General features: G+C 38.3%; 2 protein-coding genes across 11 annotated transcripts in view; one reads left to right on the forward strand and one right to left on the reverse strand.

Annotated features, from left to right (window-relative positions):
• Positions 1–10,843, forward strand: part of OXR1 (oxidation resistance 1) — a 257,574-nt gene extending 246,731 nt beyond the window's left edge. For all 10 annotated transcript variants that reach the window (XM_041470770.1, XM_041470775.1, XM_041470768.1 and 7 more), the window contains 5 exons: positions 823–948; positions 3,071–3,223; positions 7,323–7,418; positions 8,002–8,075; positions 8,822–10,843. In XM_041470770.1, the coding sequence (XP_041326704.1) occupies positions 823–948; positions 3,071–3,223; positions 7,323–7,418; positions 8,002–8,075; positions 8,822–8,957 (585 nt within the window). In that variant the 3' untranslated portion in view covers positions 8,958–10,843. The remainder of the gene's footprint in view (positions 1–822; positions 949–3,070; positions 3,224–7,322; positions 7,419–8,001; positions 8,076–8,821) is intronic.
• A 2,444-nt stretch (positions 10,844–13,287) lies between these two features.
• On the reverse strand, positions 13,288–19,821 carry ABRA (actin binding Rho activating protein). The gene is made up of 2 exons (XM_041470779.1): positions 18,970–19,821; positions 13,288–15,461 (listed from the first exon to the last, which is right to left on the reverse strand). Exons 1-2 carry the CDS (start codon positions 19,719–19,721, stop codon positions 14,984–14,986), a joined length of 1,230 nt encoding a protein of 409 aa, XP_041326713.1. The 5' UTR covers positions 19,722–19,821; the 3' UTR covers positions 13,288–14,983.
• Positions 19,822–20,155: the final 334 nt, after the last annotated feature.

A 20,155-nucleotide genomic window follows, 5' to 3' on the forward strand; every position in this document is an offset into this window, starting at 1 on the left:
CTATTCTAGTTATCGAGACACAGCATTTTAACTTGAAGTACCAGTGAGTGTTGACTGGGGTAAGAAGCTGTTGTGAGCTACATCTGATGAGGAACTTTGTGGCCTCTGCAATCTCCACTCAATAGGGTAGATATGTAGGTCAGGTATTTTAAATTACTGCAGGACCCTGCACAGTGCGTCTTTGCCAGACCTCAGTGCTCACTATGCAGCTTAAGTATTATTGCTGCTTTCCTACCCCACTATCTCAGTTCTTTCTTCTTTGATTCCCTTAAGTACTCCAGCAGATCTTATGGAGCAGCACTATTCCTAAGGCTCCATTTAAGTGATTTGCTCAAAATATATGGTAGCAGTCTTCCCAGAGTCTACTGCATATCTGAAAAATTTCTTAAGTACTCTAAAAGAGTATTGATTCAGAAGCTACTGAGAAATGTCCATATTAAAGTTTTAATTCCTTTCCTTTCTGTTTTTTTTTTTTTTTTAATTACACTTAGAATGCTATGTCAGTTTTAAAATGCAAGAACTTTTTAAGGTATCATCTGAAAAGCATTTGAAGCTCTTCAGCTGTGTATGAGAACAGTTTGTTGTTTTAGCATAGAACCATAGCTTTTTTCTGAGTAGGTGTCCATGTAAGTTATTGTTAGATAGTAATGTACCAGTTTGCTATCGGAAGCAGTGGAAATCTCTGTCAGATCAAATCTGTTGGATTTCTAAACTTCGGAAGGACTTGCATAATTGATAACTGCATGTTTTTAAACCTGTGAAGTTTTACCTTGTCTGCTGATAGAGTGGCATTTATTTATTTTCTTGCTATTGTTTTTGTAGATAACAACAAGAGAAGATACCAATTCAAAACAGGCAACAAATATCAAAACAGACCTGGAGCCTGAAGCATTCCGGCCAAATCTTAGTGATCCAAGTGAATTACTACAGCCAGAACAAATTGAAAAGGTATGGGCTTAGATATATCATTTTTTACTCTTGCACATGAAGGTATCACAAATGCTATGACTTTAGTTTAAAAACACCAGTAAGAAGACCTTGTGTGATATTAAATAGAAGAAAATAAACTGTGTATATTAGAAAAGATGGCCAAGACCACTGAGTCCAGCTGTTACCTCAGCACTGCCAAGTCCACCACTAAATCCTTTCCCTAAGTCCCATGGCTTATGCCTCCTTTAAATATTTGTACAGGGTTGGTAACTCAGCCACTTCCCTGGGTACCTTGTTCCAATGCTTGACAGTCCTTTCACTGAAGAACTTTGTCCTAGTATCTCATCCAGACTTGCAGTGGCTCCACTTGAGGACTTTTTCTCCTGTCCTGTTTTGGGAGAAAAGACTGACTGTTGCAGCCTACTTTCAGGTAGTTGTAGAGAGTGATGAGGTCCCTCTGAGCCTCCTTTTCCCCAGGCTTAACAATCCCAGCTCCCTCAGTCCTCTCCAGACACAGCTTCACTGCCCGTCTTTGGTTACCTGCCAGCATTTCAATGTTTTCTTTCAGTGAGGGGCCCAGAACAGCACACAATACTCAAGGTATGGCCTCACCAGTGCTCAGTTGACAAGGGGAGCAAGTCATGATTCCATTTTTGGGCATCTGGGCACCTGCTATCTCATGCGCAGCTGTCTGTCAAGCAGCACCCTTAGGTCCTTTTCCTCTTTCCAGCTGCTCTTCTTCCAGCCTGTAGTGCTGCAGGGACTTTTTGTGACACAAGTGCAGGACCTGGCACTTAGCCTTATTGAGCCTCGTACTGTTGACCATGGCCCATCAGTCCAGCCTGTCCAGATCCCTCTGCAGAGCCTACATACCCTCCAGGAGATTGACACTTTTGCCCAGCTTGCTGCGATCTGCAAACAGACTGAGGATGCCCTTCATCCCCTCATCCAGTTCATTAGTAAAGACATTAAGCAGGACTGGCCCCAGTACTGAGCCCTGGGGAACACCACAAGTGACTGGCCACAAAGTGATTTAACTCCATTCAGCACCACTCTCAGGGCCTGATCATCCAGCCAGTTTTTTATCCAGCAAACAGTGCACCTGTCCAAGCCATGAGCAGCCAGTTTCTCCAGGAGAGTGCTGTGGGAAGTGCTGTCAAAGGCTTTACTGAAGTCCAGGTGGACAATATTCACAGCCTCATCCACCAAGCAGGTCACCTTGTCATAGAGGAAAATCACATTTGCCAGGTACTAGGTTCTTATGAACCCACCCTGGCTGGGCCTGATCCCCCAGTTTTCCTGCATGTGCTGTGTGATGGCACTCAAGGTGACCTTCCCAGGCACTGAGGTCAGACTGGCAGGCCTGTACTTCCTGGGGTCCTTCCTACAGCCCATCTTGTAAATGGACACACATTTGCTAACTAGGACATCCCCAGTTATCCTGGAATACTGGTAAATGGTGGGAAGTGGCTCAGTGAAGCATATCTGCCAGCTCTGTCTGTTTCCTTGGGTGGATCCCATCTGGCACCATAGACATGTGTGTCTAAGTGTCGAAGCAGAGCACGATTCATAGCTAAAATACTGCTTTTTTTTAAATCCTAACTTTGAATACACCATGTATTCAGACAGACTCTTGTCTGTCTTTGCCCTACTTCCATCCTTTCTGGAAAACATCAGTGAAAACACTGCAGTTCTTGCTGTCCAGTCCAAAGTGATTTCATAGCAAATGTGTTAATAGAAGTTTTGGATTAAAAAGCACAAGAATGGGGCAACAAGCAGCATTTACCCTTCACCTTGTTACCTGCTGACTTCAATGATCTACTTACTCAATACTAAGACATTAGTGGGATATGTAATATTGTTATGGAAGAATAATTATATGGATAAACCTTTTAGAGACCTTAAAGAGCCCTGTTCTGTAGTTGATAAATCATTCAGGTCACTAGTAGAGGTAGGAAAAGAAACCTGCTTGAGTGAACAAAAGTAGAATATATACATGTGAAACTTCAGGTTTTGTTCTTAGGTTTTAAGGCCACGTAAAAGTGGTTGAGCAGAACATAATCTGCTTTCATTTACATGTAACATATTCTTAAATATAAAACATACATTAAATAAAGGGTTGTCATTTTCTTGTTAATAGCTCACAAAGTCTCTTCCACCACGGACCATTGGCTATCCATGGACTCTTGTCTACAGTACTGCAAAGCATGGCATGAGCTTGAAGACCTTGTATCGGACAATGATGGGATTAGACACACCTGTGCTGTTGGTTATCAAAGACAGTGATGGACAGGTAGGAAAATGCTTGTGTGGCAGTAGGGGACCCATCAAGAAAAATGTTTCAGGAGTATAAAGGAATAGCTGATGCTTCAGTCCGTCATGGGAGATAAAATTCTGTGTATCAAACAAGGTAAAATTTTGTATATCAAGCAAATTTTCTCCTTAGAAATGTGTTTTATTCAGACCTCCAACATACTACACATCTAGGAAATACTTTAATGATATAGGTTAGCTGTCATAATGCAAGAGTCTTGTAATATCCAATTAATCAATATAATTTTAAATTTTTTTATGCACTTAATGCACAAGAAATACAGTCTCTAAAACTTTCCGATGCTGGCAGGTCTTGTTGAGTTGGAACGCTGTTAGCTGTGTGTAGTACTTCTTGGTATATTCTGTGGCTGCAGCCAATATCTTTAAAGAGCTGTACTACCTTTGTTACATTATTAACTTGTTCTTGGAGTCTCTGTAGGTGTGCTCTGTTTTCCTTTGACTGGGTTATGAATTTCAGAAAGTGACTCACATCTCACAATTTGAATAGCAGACATCCTCTCTTGAATAGTCTAGTAACAAGTGGACACTGTAAGCAGTATGAAACGTCTTGATTCTTTTTCTGCAACTTCTGTGTTTGCTTGTGGAAGCATGTTACTGCTTCATGAAAAATTGACAGAACTGCTGTTAAATCTGCAGCATTCAGTTCACTTACCTCTCCCAGTTTTTATTTTCAGAAAACATGGTCTCATTCAGGGGGTCTGAAAACAGTAAATGAAGGGTATCTTTTCATATTCAAGTCACAACCTGATTTTTCCATTGTTTCCTACCCTAGCAATCCCTTAAAAAGAAAAATCCCTTCTAACTCTCTGCTAGTAGTGGACTCTTTCCCCAAAGTTCTTTAAAAATATTTTCTTCATATAGCTTTTGATTTTGAAGACAGAACCAACTGAATAGACCTGAGATGTCTCAGCAGACTCATCAGTCTCATAAATGTAGTTTGGTGACTTCTCTAATTCACTTATTAGCTTCTCATAAGTTAGTAAGATACACCTGCTTCCTAGTACCTGATCTGTCCCAGAAAAAAATGTCCTTTTTCTGGTGGGGCTGTCTTGCCACCACTGTGTAGTATTGTCTCTTGCTGAAGGAATTCATGTTACTTTTTGTGTATCAGCATCTTGGCTTTAATGTTCAAAAAGTGTCATGGTTGCCCTGTGAAAACATGGAATTCGTATTTTTTGGGGTGTTTTTTTTTGTGAAACAAACCTTGCTGAATCTCAGCTTACAGCCTTATACCTAGGAGTATGTATGAAAGCATGCCTTGGAATTCTGGATCAAGTAGTCACTGGACTCCACACGAGAGTGGGGGAAATCCAGTCTATTCAGCGAGCAGCATATGCAGGAGGAGTGCTTCAGATGAGTTTTACAAGTTCAGTCCTTCACCAGTGTAGTGGGAGTGGTGTTTTCAGTAGCTCTGTCTCCTGTTGTTAATGAAAAATGTCTGCATTTGACAGCAGAAAATTAATTTGCGCTATTTTTCTGTTCAAAACATGGAAATTAAGCACAGAGTCTTTCTCCTCTTCATGCAAGGATCTACAATCATGAAACATAAGACAATGGTAGCTAACTATGCTCTTTGATAATTAGTCTGGGTAATTAATTTTATTTGTGAAGCTAATGATTTTTTTTGAAAGAGGTTAATTTAATTTTAATGTCTTGTGTCTTCTTGGCAGATAGTACTTTAAAACTGCTTTCCATGACTTAAAAAACTCTTAAGTGCTTTATAGGAGAATGTGTTCAGGAATAGTTCACTAGCAGTATGCTAAGATAAATACTGTATATGCCCTCCAAAAATGTGTTTTAAGAGACCACATAGGTATTCATACTTACACTCCAAGATCACTGCCTGTTTTCTAAGATTCTAGTTCAGAGAAGATCCTAAATGAGATTCAGCCATTTTGAAAAATGACAGAAATATGACCAGATAGCTTCCTGACATTTGCTGAGCATATCTGCTCAGTCCTCTTAGGTATTCGTCGTTCTGCTCACTTTGTATCTTCCATGATTATGAAAGATGCTGGAATTGTCATATCCTTGGTTGAGGCACTTTTCTTTTAAACTAGAATGAATTTCTTTCCTGGGCTGCTTCCCCTGAGATATCTGTCCATGTTTATGAAGACTGCTTTTTTATTATGTTGATAATAGGTTGAGTAAGGAGCAAGTGTACCTTGTAACTCTTCATAATGTTCCATTTAAGGCTGCTAAGCCTCACGCTACAGAATTTTTTTATTCAAAAACCTTTTCCAATCTTGCTTTCTTTTTCAGATCAATTAATAATTTTATTTAAATGGCTGGCCAAACAAACAAAAGAAAAAAACACAAGCAAAACACTGAACTGTTACAAACTTTAATTGTGTAAAAGCTGAGCAATGCCTAGTTGGAATTTGTAAGGTAAAGCAACCTAAATTGCCTGCCCCAGTCAATTCTAGGAGATTCTTCAATAAAGGTGTCCATGAAATCTATAGTTGCATCATTACAGTTGTTATGAATTGTCTGTCCACTGGTGTGTGCTTCTGTTAGTGAACTCTGAGAGCCATTTGAAAAAAAATTGGTACCTGATTCCTGAACATGAGTCACTAAATAAGTGGTGGTGTAGAAATGGGATTAATACAGTTAACCACTTCAAGGCTGTCTAGTTTCATGAAAAGTCATTCTTCAGATTGTATGCACTGCAGAAGTGTGCACACCTTCTAGGTTCAATGCATTGAACCTAGACATGGAAATTTTAGTTACCCACTAATTGAACCTAGGACATGGGAATTTCAGTTATCCACCCTAACAACTAGCCACAAAAACCAGATCTCATGTTAAAATCCTAGGGACATCCCTTCTCAAGAACTAGAGTAACTGTTGGGAAGCAGATTGCACTTTTTCTGTAAAGCCTTATTCTTTTATCATGGCTTATAGCAAAGGACATAGTCTTTCAAGAGTCAGCTTGACGTATATAGAACACAGAGAGATTGTCAAATCCTGATTGCTGAGGGTACTCAAAGCTCAACTGGACAAAATTGAGTCAACCTAATAGCTTTAGAATCAGTCCTCCATTGAGTAGGGAATTATGTGGTAAACTGTCTGAGATTCTTATTATGTAAATGTATTCCATAATTAGAAATAAAGCTTCAGAGTCTCTTAAGTAAAATACGTAAGGTCTTCTGCATGGTTGGAATGGACTAGTTTTGTGTTTTACTGGATATACAGATAACATCTTTGAGAGGATCCAAGACAAACACTGGAGTAAGTGTTGTTTGTAAAGTTTACACCTGTATAGAGGCTGAACTGGGATAGTTTAGGTTTGACAAAACTCTGTTTGGTACTTTAACTGAAGGTTAATTCCTGTCAAGGAATATCTGTTGTGAATGAAATCTTACATTTACTTTTATCTTTTTTACTTATATTTATTTACTAGATGTGGTATCAGCCCTAAGGATGTTTGTCTGAAGTAAGGCAGGTCATAGCTACCTGAATGTAACTTAGCTACCAGAACTGCTGCAGTTATTGAAAGAATGACTTAAGCCCTTAAAAGAAGTTGGGATACAGAGACTCAAATAGTTTGAGGACTAAGAAATAATTGCAAGGGTTCCCATTGCTGGAAATATGCAAGGTACCCATTGCATGTAGTTACTTAAATATGGATTATGTATTTCACCAGCCCATTTTGTTATATTTTATTTATGAAACTAAATTTGAATTCAGTATGGATTTTTATGCTAAAAAATGCTCTATGTAAGTTCACTTATCTGCACACACTAAGTACAGTCTAAGGTCACAAAATGTTTGACAGAGAAAAGTTAACAGCCAGTTTTCTGATGTCTAGTCTGTTGACCCAGATGCTTGAAATAACCAAAAGGAAAAAGTGTCTTATCTGTCCTGCTTTTTAGAGTTTACGTGTGCAAAGTCCATATCTCAGTGCACTCAGAACAGTGGTACAGTGAAATTCGTAGAGTGAATTTTAAATTGACGTTATTTACAACTTGATTTATCAGTTACTATCATTAGAGATTCTTGGATTCTCTAATGTGTTTTTCTGAAGTTTTTCTTGCTCTGATGTATTTTTGCTACAGGTTTTTGGTGCACTAGCATCTGAACCATTTAAAGTGAGTGATGGCTTTTATGGCACTGGGGAGACTTTTATGTTCACTTTTTCTCCAGATTTTGAGGTAAGTAGTCATGACAGTTTGTATGCTTTTGCTCCCTTCCCCACCACCACCCCACGTGCATGATCTTAAAATCCTTAAGGAATTAATCTAACTAAATCTGGAAAACATTACAAGATGGCCCCCAAAAAAGTCATCACACTAGTTTTTTTCTGAAATCTTTATGTGCAGAGTGAATTGGTAGTGTTTGCATGCTGAAGGACACATTTAACCTGACTCTTTAATTGTATTGAAGACTTTTCTACTGTTTAAATTCTTCCAGGTGTCTGTCTAAAAATTCATAAACTACATCCTTTTTAGGGGCATATCATCTAATCTAAGCATATTTCCTTGGTATTTTTCATTGTGTAGGAGTTTTGGTGCTCAAAACCGACCTGGTTTGGAATGGTCTTATTTTAATTAGCATAAAACATCAGAGAATTTTTGTCTGCAGCTGTTTCCTGAATTTTCTGTGTCAACTTCATTAAACTGGCCTCTACCCACCCATAGTCTGTATTTACTGATGATTGGTTTCCCTTCTGCCAAAATGAAAAGTTCAGATATTTTTACTTGCTAGTCTGTTTTTGGTTTTTTTTTTTCCCCTTAGGTTTTTAAATGGACAGGAGACAACATGTTTTTCATTAAAGGAGACATGGATTCTCTTGCTTTTGGTGGAGGAGGGTAAGTTACAGTTAGATTCTGTTAAAATATTTGTCTGGACACCTTTGAAAAGAAAAATTTGAATTTACTTCAGTTTGGTAGCTCAGGACTCAACAGTTACCAGCCAAGAAACTTTAGTCTGTCAGGTGTTTAGCTTCCAATGTTGACAAAACTTAAACAGCAGATTTGTCTTCCCCATAATGTGGCATAAAGTTTCAGCCCTGCAAGGTTATGATGCCTTCCATGCTTGACTTGCACATGTGTCTTCATTTATTCAGAATGGACACAGGATATGATTGTGGAAGGATGAAAACGTGAAAATTACGTGTAACTAGAAGAGGCCTGAATTGAAACACCCCAAAACATGCCAGGGTCTCCAGAAATCATACATTGTCATGTCCTGTTTTTTTTCCTGCCCATGCAGGTGCATATGCTTCTAGAATGTTTTCCTTATTTGTTTCTAGCATTCTCTTTAGATATAAAAGTGCTGTTATGTCATCTCTTTAATAAAAATGTAAGAGGCTGAAAACACGAAATTCTAGTTAGCTTATTTCAGAATATCTGCAAAAGGGATATTCCCAAATTAATAATAAAGAGTAAAAAAAAAAAATTCTTATAGCATAAATTTATTAACAGCCATGAGGTACTTGTGTTGAAAACTAATCCTTTAATTCCTTCTCAGTTCTAAATTTTGAATGCAAAATACATTGATGGATTTAATGCTTATTCTCTCAGTCTTTTGCTTTAACACATTGTCTCTCTTGCAGAGGAGAGTTTGCTCTTTGGCTTGATGGTGATCTCTACCATGGAAGAAGTCATTCATGTAAAACATTTGGGAATCACACACTTTCTAAGCGAGAAGACTTCACTATTCAAGACATAGAAATATGGGCTTTTGAATAAGTATTTCACTATTTCTACAGGTTATTGTCCCAAACCTGACATGAATCAGTGCAGCTTAAAAATCCCTAGGAGCAATATAATGTATTTTACTTATCTGTTTTGGGTTTTTTTTATAATTTTTCAGTGTGCCCATTAGTTATTATTTTTAAATAGCAGATGTTTTTCATGCTCTTGCATCTGTAATATACTATCATACTTTTTCTAAGCTATAGACTCTTTTACAAAATATTGACCTTGTGGGCTAAAAAATAACATTAGTTACTTTGAGCCTTGTGGCCTGCAAAATTTTCTTATCCATATTACCATTGCCTCCCAGGTTTCCCACACACACCTTTCCTGCAATCCTGCTAGGGGGCTGCTTCATTGAATATAGCTTATTATTTTTGTATTCAAATTATGTCTATGAATGAAGTTGCCCTCTGTGAACCTCTAAGAAAGCTGCGTGTGGGTATTTGGCAGCAGCACTGCAGAGATTGGTCCAGACCAATGATGGGTTATTCAAGTGGTGCCACAATGGATGAGAAGCTGAGCATTCCTTCTAAATGCATCCCAGTTCACATGTGGTGAAGTTAGAAGATGTCCAAAGTCAACAGTGCCACTTGTCTTGTTTCTTGTTCATGTGTAGAAAAAAGTCAGTTAATATGTGTTGTAGCTGCATGCTGATTGTATTTAAAGAGTGTTTTGCACATGCTGTTAATGATCCGCAGGTTTGGGACAACTACTGACAATATTGAGCTAAGTGGCAGAGACTTACGAAATAGCAAGAGAATGTAAGACTATGATAGTTCCAAAAAATTAAAAGGCTAAAGCAAGCAAAACTCAGTGAACAATTTGTAGCTATAGTAGGGCATTAAAAGTACAGAAACAGATGCATCTTTCTTCAACATAAAGTGTCAGATATATACTGTTATACTGTTGTAGCCGTGTAGCACATCAGCTCCAAGAATATAGCTTATTCCTGTCCAAAGAAAAAAAATACTTGTGATGTTTTTGAGTGGGTCTATGTTGTAAATTTACAATTAGCACCAGCTCTGATTAAAATGACATCATGTATCATAGGTAGACAATATTGTAATTCAGTAGACTTGTGGAATATGCAAACTTACTGTCATGTGACCTCAAAAAATAAATGACAGGCTAGAATACAGTTCCAGTAGCTCTTGTCCACTTTTGTAGAAAACTTGATAAGCCATTGTGGCAATAACAGCTCAACAAAACTGTTCAAAGCTTTTATTCTATGTTCTGCAAAAAAAAAAAAAAAAAACAAAACAAAAAAGAACAAAAAAATTGCTGTTAAGTGTGACAGTGACTGACTTTGTGCTGAAATTTCAGCTATTTCAGACAAACGTTGTATATTATCTTGTAAATTAATGTTTAAAGTAGTTTTGTTATTATAGAAAAGTGTTGATTGACGGGTTGCTTATAGCACTTTAAATTATTCTAGAAATGGAATAAAAGCCAAATGGATTGGCTTACGTAGATGTAGTTGTATATTTCAAAATATTTACATTTCTGGAAAGTTAAAAAATAAAACTTATTTGAAGACAGCTTACTGCTATGGTAACGAGAAAGGGCAGATGTTTCATCTATAATATGCTAATGCTCAATATGAATAGAAAAACAGGGCTTTGTTTCCTGTCTCTATGTATATCTCTTTATCCTTCTTAGAACTTAGACAATGTGTAGAGTAAATGTTTACAAAATAAGGAACTGTAAATAAATTGAAATGGCTTTTCTCCCCTTTGGTCTTCCACAGCAGTATTATTGTCTTTGTGGAGTTACAACTGATTATTACAACAAAAAAAAAACAATCCTGTAATGGATTTCAAGTACTATAAGCTCACAGTGATGTATAGCAAATAAATCTAAATATATGTAAAAATAAACTTGAGTTGGAGTTATTTAGAGGGTCGAGTTTAGAAGCACAAATTCTGTTTTTTGCTGTTCATTTTACAACTGAATGCATAGGATGTGGGTTTTTTTGTTTTGTTTTGGTTTTTTTTTGGGGTTTTTTTTGTGGTTCTGGGGCTTTTTAAAGCCCCATGGAAAGCAATGGGAATGAAATAGATTGTCTTCAACCATTTTGAAGAAGGAGAGGGGAAAAAGAAAAGTCTCAGATCATCCTTGCTGACAAAATGGTTAATTCAACTGCATAGTCTCTATTCTAAGCTCATATTGCAAATAAAGCATATTTTAGTTTTTTAGAGGGTGGTGTGAAGAATTTTATAAATAATTATACTTTGAATAATTAAATGAAAGCACACAAAAATCTTCAGTAGCTGAATGTTGCCAAGTATTGGACCAGTCTTGGAAGAGCAGATAGGAAGCAAAAAAGTGGAAATCAAAGATAGTGTTTAGTTAGCAGTACATTAGCAATCATGCTTGTAAAATACTAAATTAGTTAAGAAATTTGCTCTTGGAAGATGAGTAAGAACACTGACTATTCCTTCAGCTTAAAAAAATAATCTTGTATTCTTCATTCAGTATTTGAATCTTAAACACTGATACGTTCTCCCTTCATAAAAGGACAGATGTCATCAAGGTATTTTACTGATGTCATTGCAGTTTGGAGCTCAATTAAGGGAACAAAACTTTCTCCTCTTAAAGAGTACATGCTACTGCAATGATAGAGAGCTACACTGTGCTTCTGGAGCAGAGAGAGGAATTTTCCAGCTGAGGGAATGGTGTGCACTTGGTGTGGTATGTGCAAGCCAGTGCTGCTGGCTGGTCTCACTGCAGAAGTGCCAGTGCCAGCTCTGCTTTCTGCTGTCCTGCTTACCTTACAAACTTTGTAACCATAGTTTGTTTCCTCTTGTGATAATTCCACTGCTGATAGTACATGTGCTGTTGAATGCTAAACTGCTTTGTGCCCTGAGGTGTCAGTAGTGGCTTTATTTGAGAAACTGGGGCAGTGCAGTGTGTACATAGCAGCTGAAATGGCTGTGGGAGGAGAAGGCTGCCAGTATCTGTTCTGTGATGATTGAACATATCACCATGAATAGCATGCTCTTCACTACAGCTCATTTTATTTCGATAGCCTTCCCCTGTTTTAAAAATGAGCTGTGTTACTGAACCTTGTTTTTATAGAAATATTTGTCAGGAAGGAATTATTGCTGTGGAGGAGAGAGCTGATTTTTGCTGGGTGGAGTACATGTCCAATGAACCTTCCTCTCACTTCAAGCCACTGTGATAAGACTTGGAAAAATACAAAGGTGTAAAAGTCAAATTTATTTCTTCTGATACAAGTTTCATGCCGTCACTTAAACTTTGTATTAGAATATGAAAAATGTATGTAAGTTGCTACACAAGAAGATGGATTTTTTTCACTACCAAGGATGTGCAAAAACAGCACTAGCTCCAGACAGAAGAGTTCAAGAGCTCTGTTTCAAGTAAAACATTTTGGGAGTGAATACAGTATTTAAGAAAATAATGTGCAACTATAAGCTACCATGAGAGTAGCTGAGAGTTGCTCATTGTCTCAAAGGTTAAAGGTTTTATTTTTCAAAGCAAGTCACAACTAGGAAAGGAGGTCTTAAATAAAAATTTACAGAGACTGCTTTAATCAAGCAGATTTTGACGTTTATCATCTCTCCTCTTAGAATATTGAAATTTGGCAGAGATTGGGCTAGTTTCACAGCAATGTAACACAGTATAGTAGGAGAGTTAGGATGAGTAATTCAGGGAGTACTTTTGTTTGTTTTTTAGTGAGGTCCGATTTACTATCTCCCACCCCATGGATAAATTTGTCACACAACTTAAAGTAAAAAATTCTATAAAGCATATAAACTACATTAAATGCTTCCAAACACCATTACTTATATCAATATTATTTCTTTTTGAAAAAAATGGTAAATTATTTTCAGAAATTTTGCATGATACTGCCTACTCAAAGGTAAATAGTGGAGAGTAGTATGAGCAAAAATACTACTTATGTCACATGGTTTTCTCATCTGATTGCAAATAGAATAATTTGAGGGGAAGAATAGGAAAAAGTTGGGGGTTTGGTTTATTTTGCATAGATTTTAGCACTGGGATGACTGAAGAGGAGGCTTAAGTTACCTGCAGTGAGCTACGAATTGGTGAGCTTAATTCACTTGACACTTACTTGCCTTTAGCGTGTATTTTTTGTACAGGTGTTTTGTGCAAGGTCTGTTGCCATGTACTCGGAAATCTTTTTCTGGTGCTTTGGACAGAGAAACCTTCAGAGGAAATATTTTAACAGCCTATGAAAAGGAGAATATATGTGTGCTTATATTTTGAAGCAACTTACTGACATTTTACTTCACTGAATATGCACACATATTTGTTTTCTAGTGTGTAGGAGAATAACTCAAGAAATAATTAAGGGTTTATTTATAGTTCATTCATTCCTTTGACAACAAAATTTTATCAAGACAATTTAGACAGCTATAAAAGGTCATTATATAAAGATGTAAAGAATAAGGTAAGAATATGCAGGTAAAAAATTTTTATATGTAAGTATTATACTAGGGCATCAGTTTTGTGCGTCAGCTTGAGTAGTCTAAGAGATTTCAAGAAAACATTAAATAAGCTCCACTGATTCCATCTTACAATTTTTTAATTCTGTAGAGTCATATAACTATGCCTAAGGTATTAATGATTTACATAGATTTAGAATAGATGTAGTAGTCAGTTCTTGTATCATTAAGTTATAAAATATTTGGTTTATTTATACAGTGAAGCTTCAAATTGGAGTACCTGTACTCATAATAAGACAGCAATATTTGTTTTATTAGAGATAAGATGTTAATACACCTCTACTTCTGTAAGAAGATATTTGTTCTTTATATTTGAAAGAATATTAAGGGGGAAAAAAACCACTTTTTCATTACTTGCCCAGACATTTGCTCTGAAACAAATGCTTTTCCTGTGAAGTACACACATTTTACCAGGATAGCTGTTTTTACAGTGGTAGAGAAACTGATCTCTCTAATCCACTAAGTAGCAGAGACCTTACAGAGATCTCAGATTTGTGAATAATACAGTTTTAAGTCCTAAAACCATTAGTTCATTAGCACTTAGTCCTCTCCAGCATCACCTGGACTGAAATACATTATTTTAGTGACATTGGAATGGCAAATACTGTAAAATTAGGTCAGTATTTCTGTGTGATGTGGAACAACATTTTCCTCAAAGTTATGAATGCTGTTTCTCTCTTTTTTCACAGAGGTACATTTCAATAGAAGATGATGATGTTAGTCACTTTTTTGCTGTATACAAAAGTACAAGTACCTGGCTAGTTTTTATATGTTATATATTATTTTTGATTGTATTTATAAGAACAGTATCAGCATAGATAATCAGATAAGACATTGCACAATGTTACATAGAAGGTATTTTGTAGGTAGCTATCTAATCAAAACATTTTTATTCATTACGTTCCAACCTCCATAAGTTTAAATATGAAACAATCTAAAAAAAATTAGTTATATAAATACAATAAATATATAAAACCCCATATATAAAAAGAAGAATTTTTAATGTGATATGTAAGAGAAAGCTGTGTCAACCGTTGTAACAAGAGAATACTGCAGTAATAGTTACATATTGTGCTTGTAAAAAAACCCCAAATGTATCTTTGATTCTGTACTAAAATAAGGTAATTTTATTTGTATTTAAATCAATTAATTAGTGCATGCACAAGAGCATTTTTCAGATCAAAAACTTCGTCTGGGTTTATTTCGTCATTCAGCTTCTGATCTGGCATGTTTCATATTCCTGTAGCTACTTATATTGCTATGGGCTTTTATCATCAGCTGCTTATATTCCATATAGCTTTTTCACCTTATTTTTTATGTAGTAATTAACTTAATTGTCCTGAAAGCACTTCTGGTACAAAATGAAGTTCATTTGGGTGCTTGGGTTTTCATGCACTAGTTATAAAATACATATTTCACAAAATACACTTTTCTATGTGGTGAACAGGGGAATCTTATGTCCAAATGCTAATGGCAAGGGAGAAGAGGAGAAAAGTTTTCCTGAAGTTGTTCTGGTTATAGCCTAACTTATTTTAGTAAAGTAATTATGACATTATCATCTCTTCCTTGCCATAACATTTCTCCTTCAAAGTCCACCAGCCCATGTTTCCTGGCTCTCATGAGAATCCCAACAACCTTATCTGAAATACGAACGTATCTGTCGAAGAGTTCCCCAAAAGTGACTTGGATCTTTCCGTCGGGCCGTGGCTTGGCCATGGATTCAATGATGAAGCACATGTCCCTGATCTCCCGGTGGATGTGGGCCTCAGCTCTCTTGGCTCTCTCGGCAGTTTTGGTTCCTTCCTTTGGGTGGCCGTACCCTTCATCTCCTTTGTGCAGGCGCGTGGACATGGCCAGCTCGTGGTCAAACTCCTCGCTGAAGGGGTTCAGCTTCTGCGTTATGATGTGCTGGTCGGCCCATTCCTGCCACCTGTCCTTGAGGCTGTGCACGGCGCTGCATTTCCTGCGCGCGTTGCTGCGCGCCTCCTCGCTCAGCCGGCTGGCGCTGGAAGACACAGAAATGCACCTGAGCTTTGCATCTCCTCCTTTCCTGATACAGTTCTGCTGTTTATTGGTCTCTGCTGGAACTGGGTTCTGCACTTTAGGGGTGAGCTGGAATCCACCAGGTGGCACGAGTTCACCACTTCTAAATTAGTTCTCTAGAGGCTGTTAGTCCACAGTCAGTTTGCGCACAGAGGCAAGTTCCATGACCACAGCTTTATCCTGTCTACGTTACCACCTTCCAGCCCTGATCTGAGCCTGTTTTCACAAACTTTGTCCCAGAATGACTTAATTCTGTAAGGGAACAAAACAGCATCTTGCTGATCACCTGTGCTTTCTGTACCTTTGGTCAGGCACGCAGTTCCCCATTCCTGCCTGCTTGGCCAAGCCTGAAGTGTGCCTGCCCTGAGGTTAGGGGTGCTGATTGCTGTAGGTGTATGACCTGGCTCAAAACTAGAGGGTAGTGCTTGCTAAAATCTGTCCTCTGTAATAGATGTCAGTGATTATAGCAACAGCAAAAAGCTAATTGAGAGTTGTAGCTCTGTCTGCTTCTGTATATGGAGTATAAATCTGAGCAAATATTGAAGCCCAAAATTCACATTCCCGTGGGTAGGGTAGAAGCCTTAAAGTGTCAAGGACAAAGGATAAGGAAAGACCCCTAAAGGATTTTTTTTTTTTTTTTTTTTTTTTTTTTTTTTTTTTTTTTTGTGTGTGTGTAATAGTTCTGGATGACTCCAGTCAGATGCTCTCTCCTCTTGCAGCCAATCTCACATGTTGTGGGGGAGCTGTAGACAGTCTGAGCTAGTCATTGTGCTGTCCACGTCCTGTCAATGTATATGTACTGAACTCCATTGGGACTATGCTGTGCTGTGCCAAAGTAATTTGTTTTCTTATATTTTTACTCCCCAAAAGGCTGCTCTGCAACCTCCTCAGTAATGTCAGCTGAATATTAGCACCAGAAAATCAAAATGCACTTAGCAAACAGCACATGGGGCTGCAAAGTTGCAGAAAATTCTGTTCCCCTGTTGTTTGAACATATCTTTGTTTTCTACTAAGCTGGTTGAAATAGAGAATAGGAGTCATAGAGATGTCCCTAGTTCACATGGGTGCACCAGAAAGATGCCACTACTGGGCAGGGCTGTGCTAGGGTAAGAATTGCAAACACCAAGTGCCAGGGATAGGAAAAGAACTAGGAGACCTGCACTACTTTATTAGCTGTGGAGTTGCCCTAAGATTGGCTTCACTGTACTGAGGAACTGTGTTTAAAAAGCTCCAAAATACTATTCCCTATCAGTTTGGTGAAAAACCATCAGAAGAGTTGAGCATACTGAGTTGCCAAGAAAGGTGCACTTTCTTCTGTGGTGTGACTACAGAGCATCCTGAGAGTAGGCAGCGTGTCTGTACCTGTAATTTTCTGTAAATGACTAACAGGTAGGTGTTGGCAGGAAGCATTAAAATATATTAGTGGGGTAAACTAAACAATTTGGTTTCCCAACAATAAACCAAATGCTGCTCTATATAAGCTATTGTCATACAGAAAAAGGGAGAGCTGTGATCCTTTGTCCCTTCACCTGAATTGTGCCTTCATTGTCAGAGGAACTGTGTTTGGCTCTGCAAAGGAATTTGTCTCCTGAAGCCTATGGCTATCTCAAAGGGTACAGAAACCCTGCGCCAGCACAGTCTGAACTCCAGCTGAAGCTCAGATTGCTTCACTAGCTCTCCACGTGGAAGCTATCAGTTAAGGCAGGGGGGAAAAAAAAAATCTTAAGTGAATCAAAATTGCCTTGAAGAACTGATGCCGTCAGTCTTAGTGGAGTTTATGAGTAGATATCATCATGGAGGGCTTATTCCTCAGCCACAGGAGGAACAGCACAGCCCGTTTCCCCTTCTCTCCAGGGACTATGAGCACTGAGAAAGTCCTAGAGCTTCGGTTCCCCAGGCTGAGTGGAGAGAAGAGGGGGACTGAGACAGCAGGAGGCTGTGCAGTCTTTGTTACTTACTGTAATGTAATGGTCTAGAATGTATTCCCTCCTTTTTCTACTGAAACTAATTTTCCTTTTTAGCAGAATATTATTATTCCCTTCCTCATCCAAATCATCTTCTCAGTGGTTGAAAAAACCATCTTATCTGTCCTCTTGCTTTTATTGTGCCTCATGTGGGCTTGAAAAAACCTAACTTTTCTAATGCAGCTTGTAATTTAACCATTTCTAGTTACTGAAGTGCTATTTTTGCCATTGTTTAGCTTAATGACAGGTTTAAAACATGAATTGTGTACACACAGAAGCATTTTTTTTTTGGGTTGTGCAAAGGATTGTGCACCCAAAGTCAAGGTTTTGAACTTCTACCCACCCTAAGAAGTGCTTTACATGCAACAATCAACTAAATTAACTTGTTAACCAGAATGACCATCCTAAATGCATTCTGACCTGGGCAAATAATGCCAAAAGCAAGGTACCAAAAACTTTCAAGCCCTGGGTTACTGGGGAGCTTTTTTCACTTGGGCTGTTAACCATTCCTTCTTACAGGAGCTGCCTGCTGAGCTGTACAGCAAAGCATCATTCTAATTCCATTTGAATAGTTAAAGTAGCTGTGGGGGTGTGTGTTCAGATAGCTGTGCTTAAAGGTACTGCATGGTTGAAATCCACAACTGTGTTAGTCACAGTCTAATGGTCACAATAATGCTCATCAGTAGTGAGGTGTAAAGCCAAAACAGTGACCATGATACAGCCTGCCTGCCTGATCTGCCTGCCTGCAGATGATGTCTGCACAGGCATCACAAAGTCTGTTTTGGCATTTTCATCAGTTTTTCCTTGTCAATGCTGACCCAGTTTTTAATTTCTGAAAATGTGATTGGGATATGGTGTGAACTTGGGGTCCAAGATACTGTGGAATTTTCCTTTCTTTGAATTGACGAATTCCAAATTCATCAATTGGAAACGGAAATGGAAATCAAATGGAAAGCTTCCAAAGAAGCTTGTGAACCCAACTTTTGGTAAGAAGTATGTGGAAGTAATTCCTGCAACATTAATTTGGGGCATTCTCTTCAAATTGCTCCTGCAAGTATTAACAATTTATACTAAGCAAAATAATTAATAAGTATTTGGAAATATTATTTTTCAAATATATTGATTTAGACAACATTTGCTGAAATAAATGAGTAGCTGAAGGCTCTTGATGAGGTAAAAGTTGTGATTCTGAAATATGGACTGAAGTATTAAGAAATAAGTAGTTATTTTGATGAACTGGTAAATCCAGTGTGAAAATTAATTATAATTAACATCTCCCACATATAACTTCCTAACTTTTTGTATTAGTTACATAGTCCTATGTTGAGTAACTACTTAAGCATGGAGTGATAAGTGAAAGGTCTCATGAATTTGGATTAATGTCTTCTAAATCAAGAACAATAGTTTATCTTTGACCACTTCCTACTAATCCTGCCCCTCATTTTCCTCATGGAAAGCTGTGCCACTCTGCCATTTGTGTTGCTGTAATGAAGATGCTTTACTTACAGAGATGGGACAGGCCGTTTAATCCTCACAGCTGTCACCTCCCGGTCACTGTCGTCCTGCTCGAGCTTGTCCTCTGCTTCCCCATAGCCACTGTCCTGGGCATCCAGGCTGTCATCATGACACTTCAGCAGCAGCTCTCTCTTGGCCCCATCTTTGTCCTCGTCTTCCATCTTCTCCCAGCCCTTGGTCAGCTCTGATACCACATTTGAACACTTCCTCCTTATGGTTGAAGGTAATTTGTTGCTAAGAATTTTGTCAATAGCACTTGATTCTTCTTTGAGTTTGGTCATCTCGGAGCTGCTGTTGTTGTTCTCGTATCTTTCACTGAGGAGGCTGACATCGCCTCCTCGTTCATAGGCTTTGCTGACAACTGTTTTGGTCACCTCTTTGCTTTTAATGCTGAACATTTCGAGGTCTTCATCTGATTCCCTTGATTTTTTTTCAGCATCTCTTATTGTCACTGAATCCTTTGATAAGGATTTTTCATCATCTTTTTCTTGGTCCCTCTTGACAGATGGAATTTGCCATTTTTCAAAGGAACTTTCTTGTACAGGCTGAGCTGATGAGTTTACTGCAGAGGGGACCCATCCAGAGGGCTCTTGCTCTTGCTTTACATGGTGGTCAGAAGCCCACTGCTGCCAGCCTCGTGCCAAGCTGAAGACCTGGCTGGCCATCCGGATCTTATGGACAGCCCTTTTCACAGGAGCAGTGCTCGGCTTTTCCTCGGGAGCCATGCTGCTGTCTGCTGCCATCCTGCCTTCTCCTCTTCTTCTGCTCAGCACCTTCTGAATGGGCTTCCTGAAGAGACTAATGCCCTCTGAAGAGGGCCACACAGATTTAAATAGAAGTAGGAACAGTTGATGCCTATGGAAAATATGTGAGATGCTTCTCACAAAGATAGAGTATCCTCACTGTTGCAGAAGTCTTTTTTTAAAACGCAGGGTTACATTTCATCACAGCAGATGAATGATGCATGATGTAAACAGTGTGACACAGACCTGTTCTGGAAACAGTGGGAAAGTAACAGCTTCTTTAGTCCCCCCTCCCTGGGACTGCTGAGTTCCCAGTTTGTTGGCAAGGGTCTTGTTCTTTTGGAAATGCAGCACTCGGGTTACAGGTCCTGATCAGAGTGACTGAAAATGCTAAATGTGAAGGTCAGTCAGTGGCTAGGAACTTTGGCCAGAGT

The sequence above is a fragment of the Pyrgilauda ruficollis genome, unplaced genomic scaffold, assembly GCF_017590135.1.
Source record: "Pyrgilauda ruficollis isolate IOZ18807 unplaced genomic scaffold, ASM1759013v1 scaffold25, whole genome shotgun sequence".
NCBI classification, from domain to species: domain Eukaryota; kingdom Metazoa; phylum Chordata; class Aves; order Passeriformes; family Passeridae; genus Pyrgilauda; species Pyrgilauda ruficollis.

Bases quoted from the DNA above. Each gene is read 5' to 3' on its own strand.
- ABRA (XM_041470779.1), bottom strand. From the start codon at position 19,721: ATGGCAGCAGACAGCAGCATGGCTCCCGAGGAAAAGCCGAGCACTGCT. The intron at 15,462-18,969 runs GTAAGTAAAGCA...TGTGTCTTCCAG, and splicing joins AAACGGCCTGTCCCATCTCT to CGCCAGCCGGCTGAGCGAGG.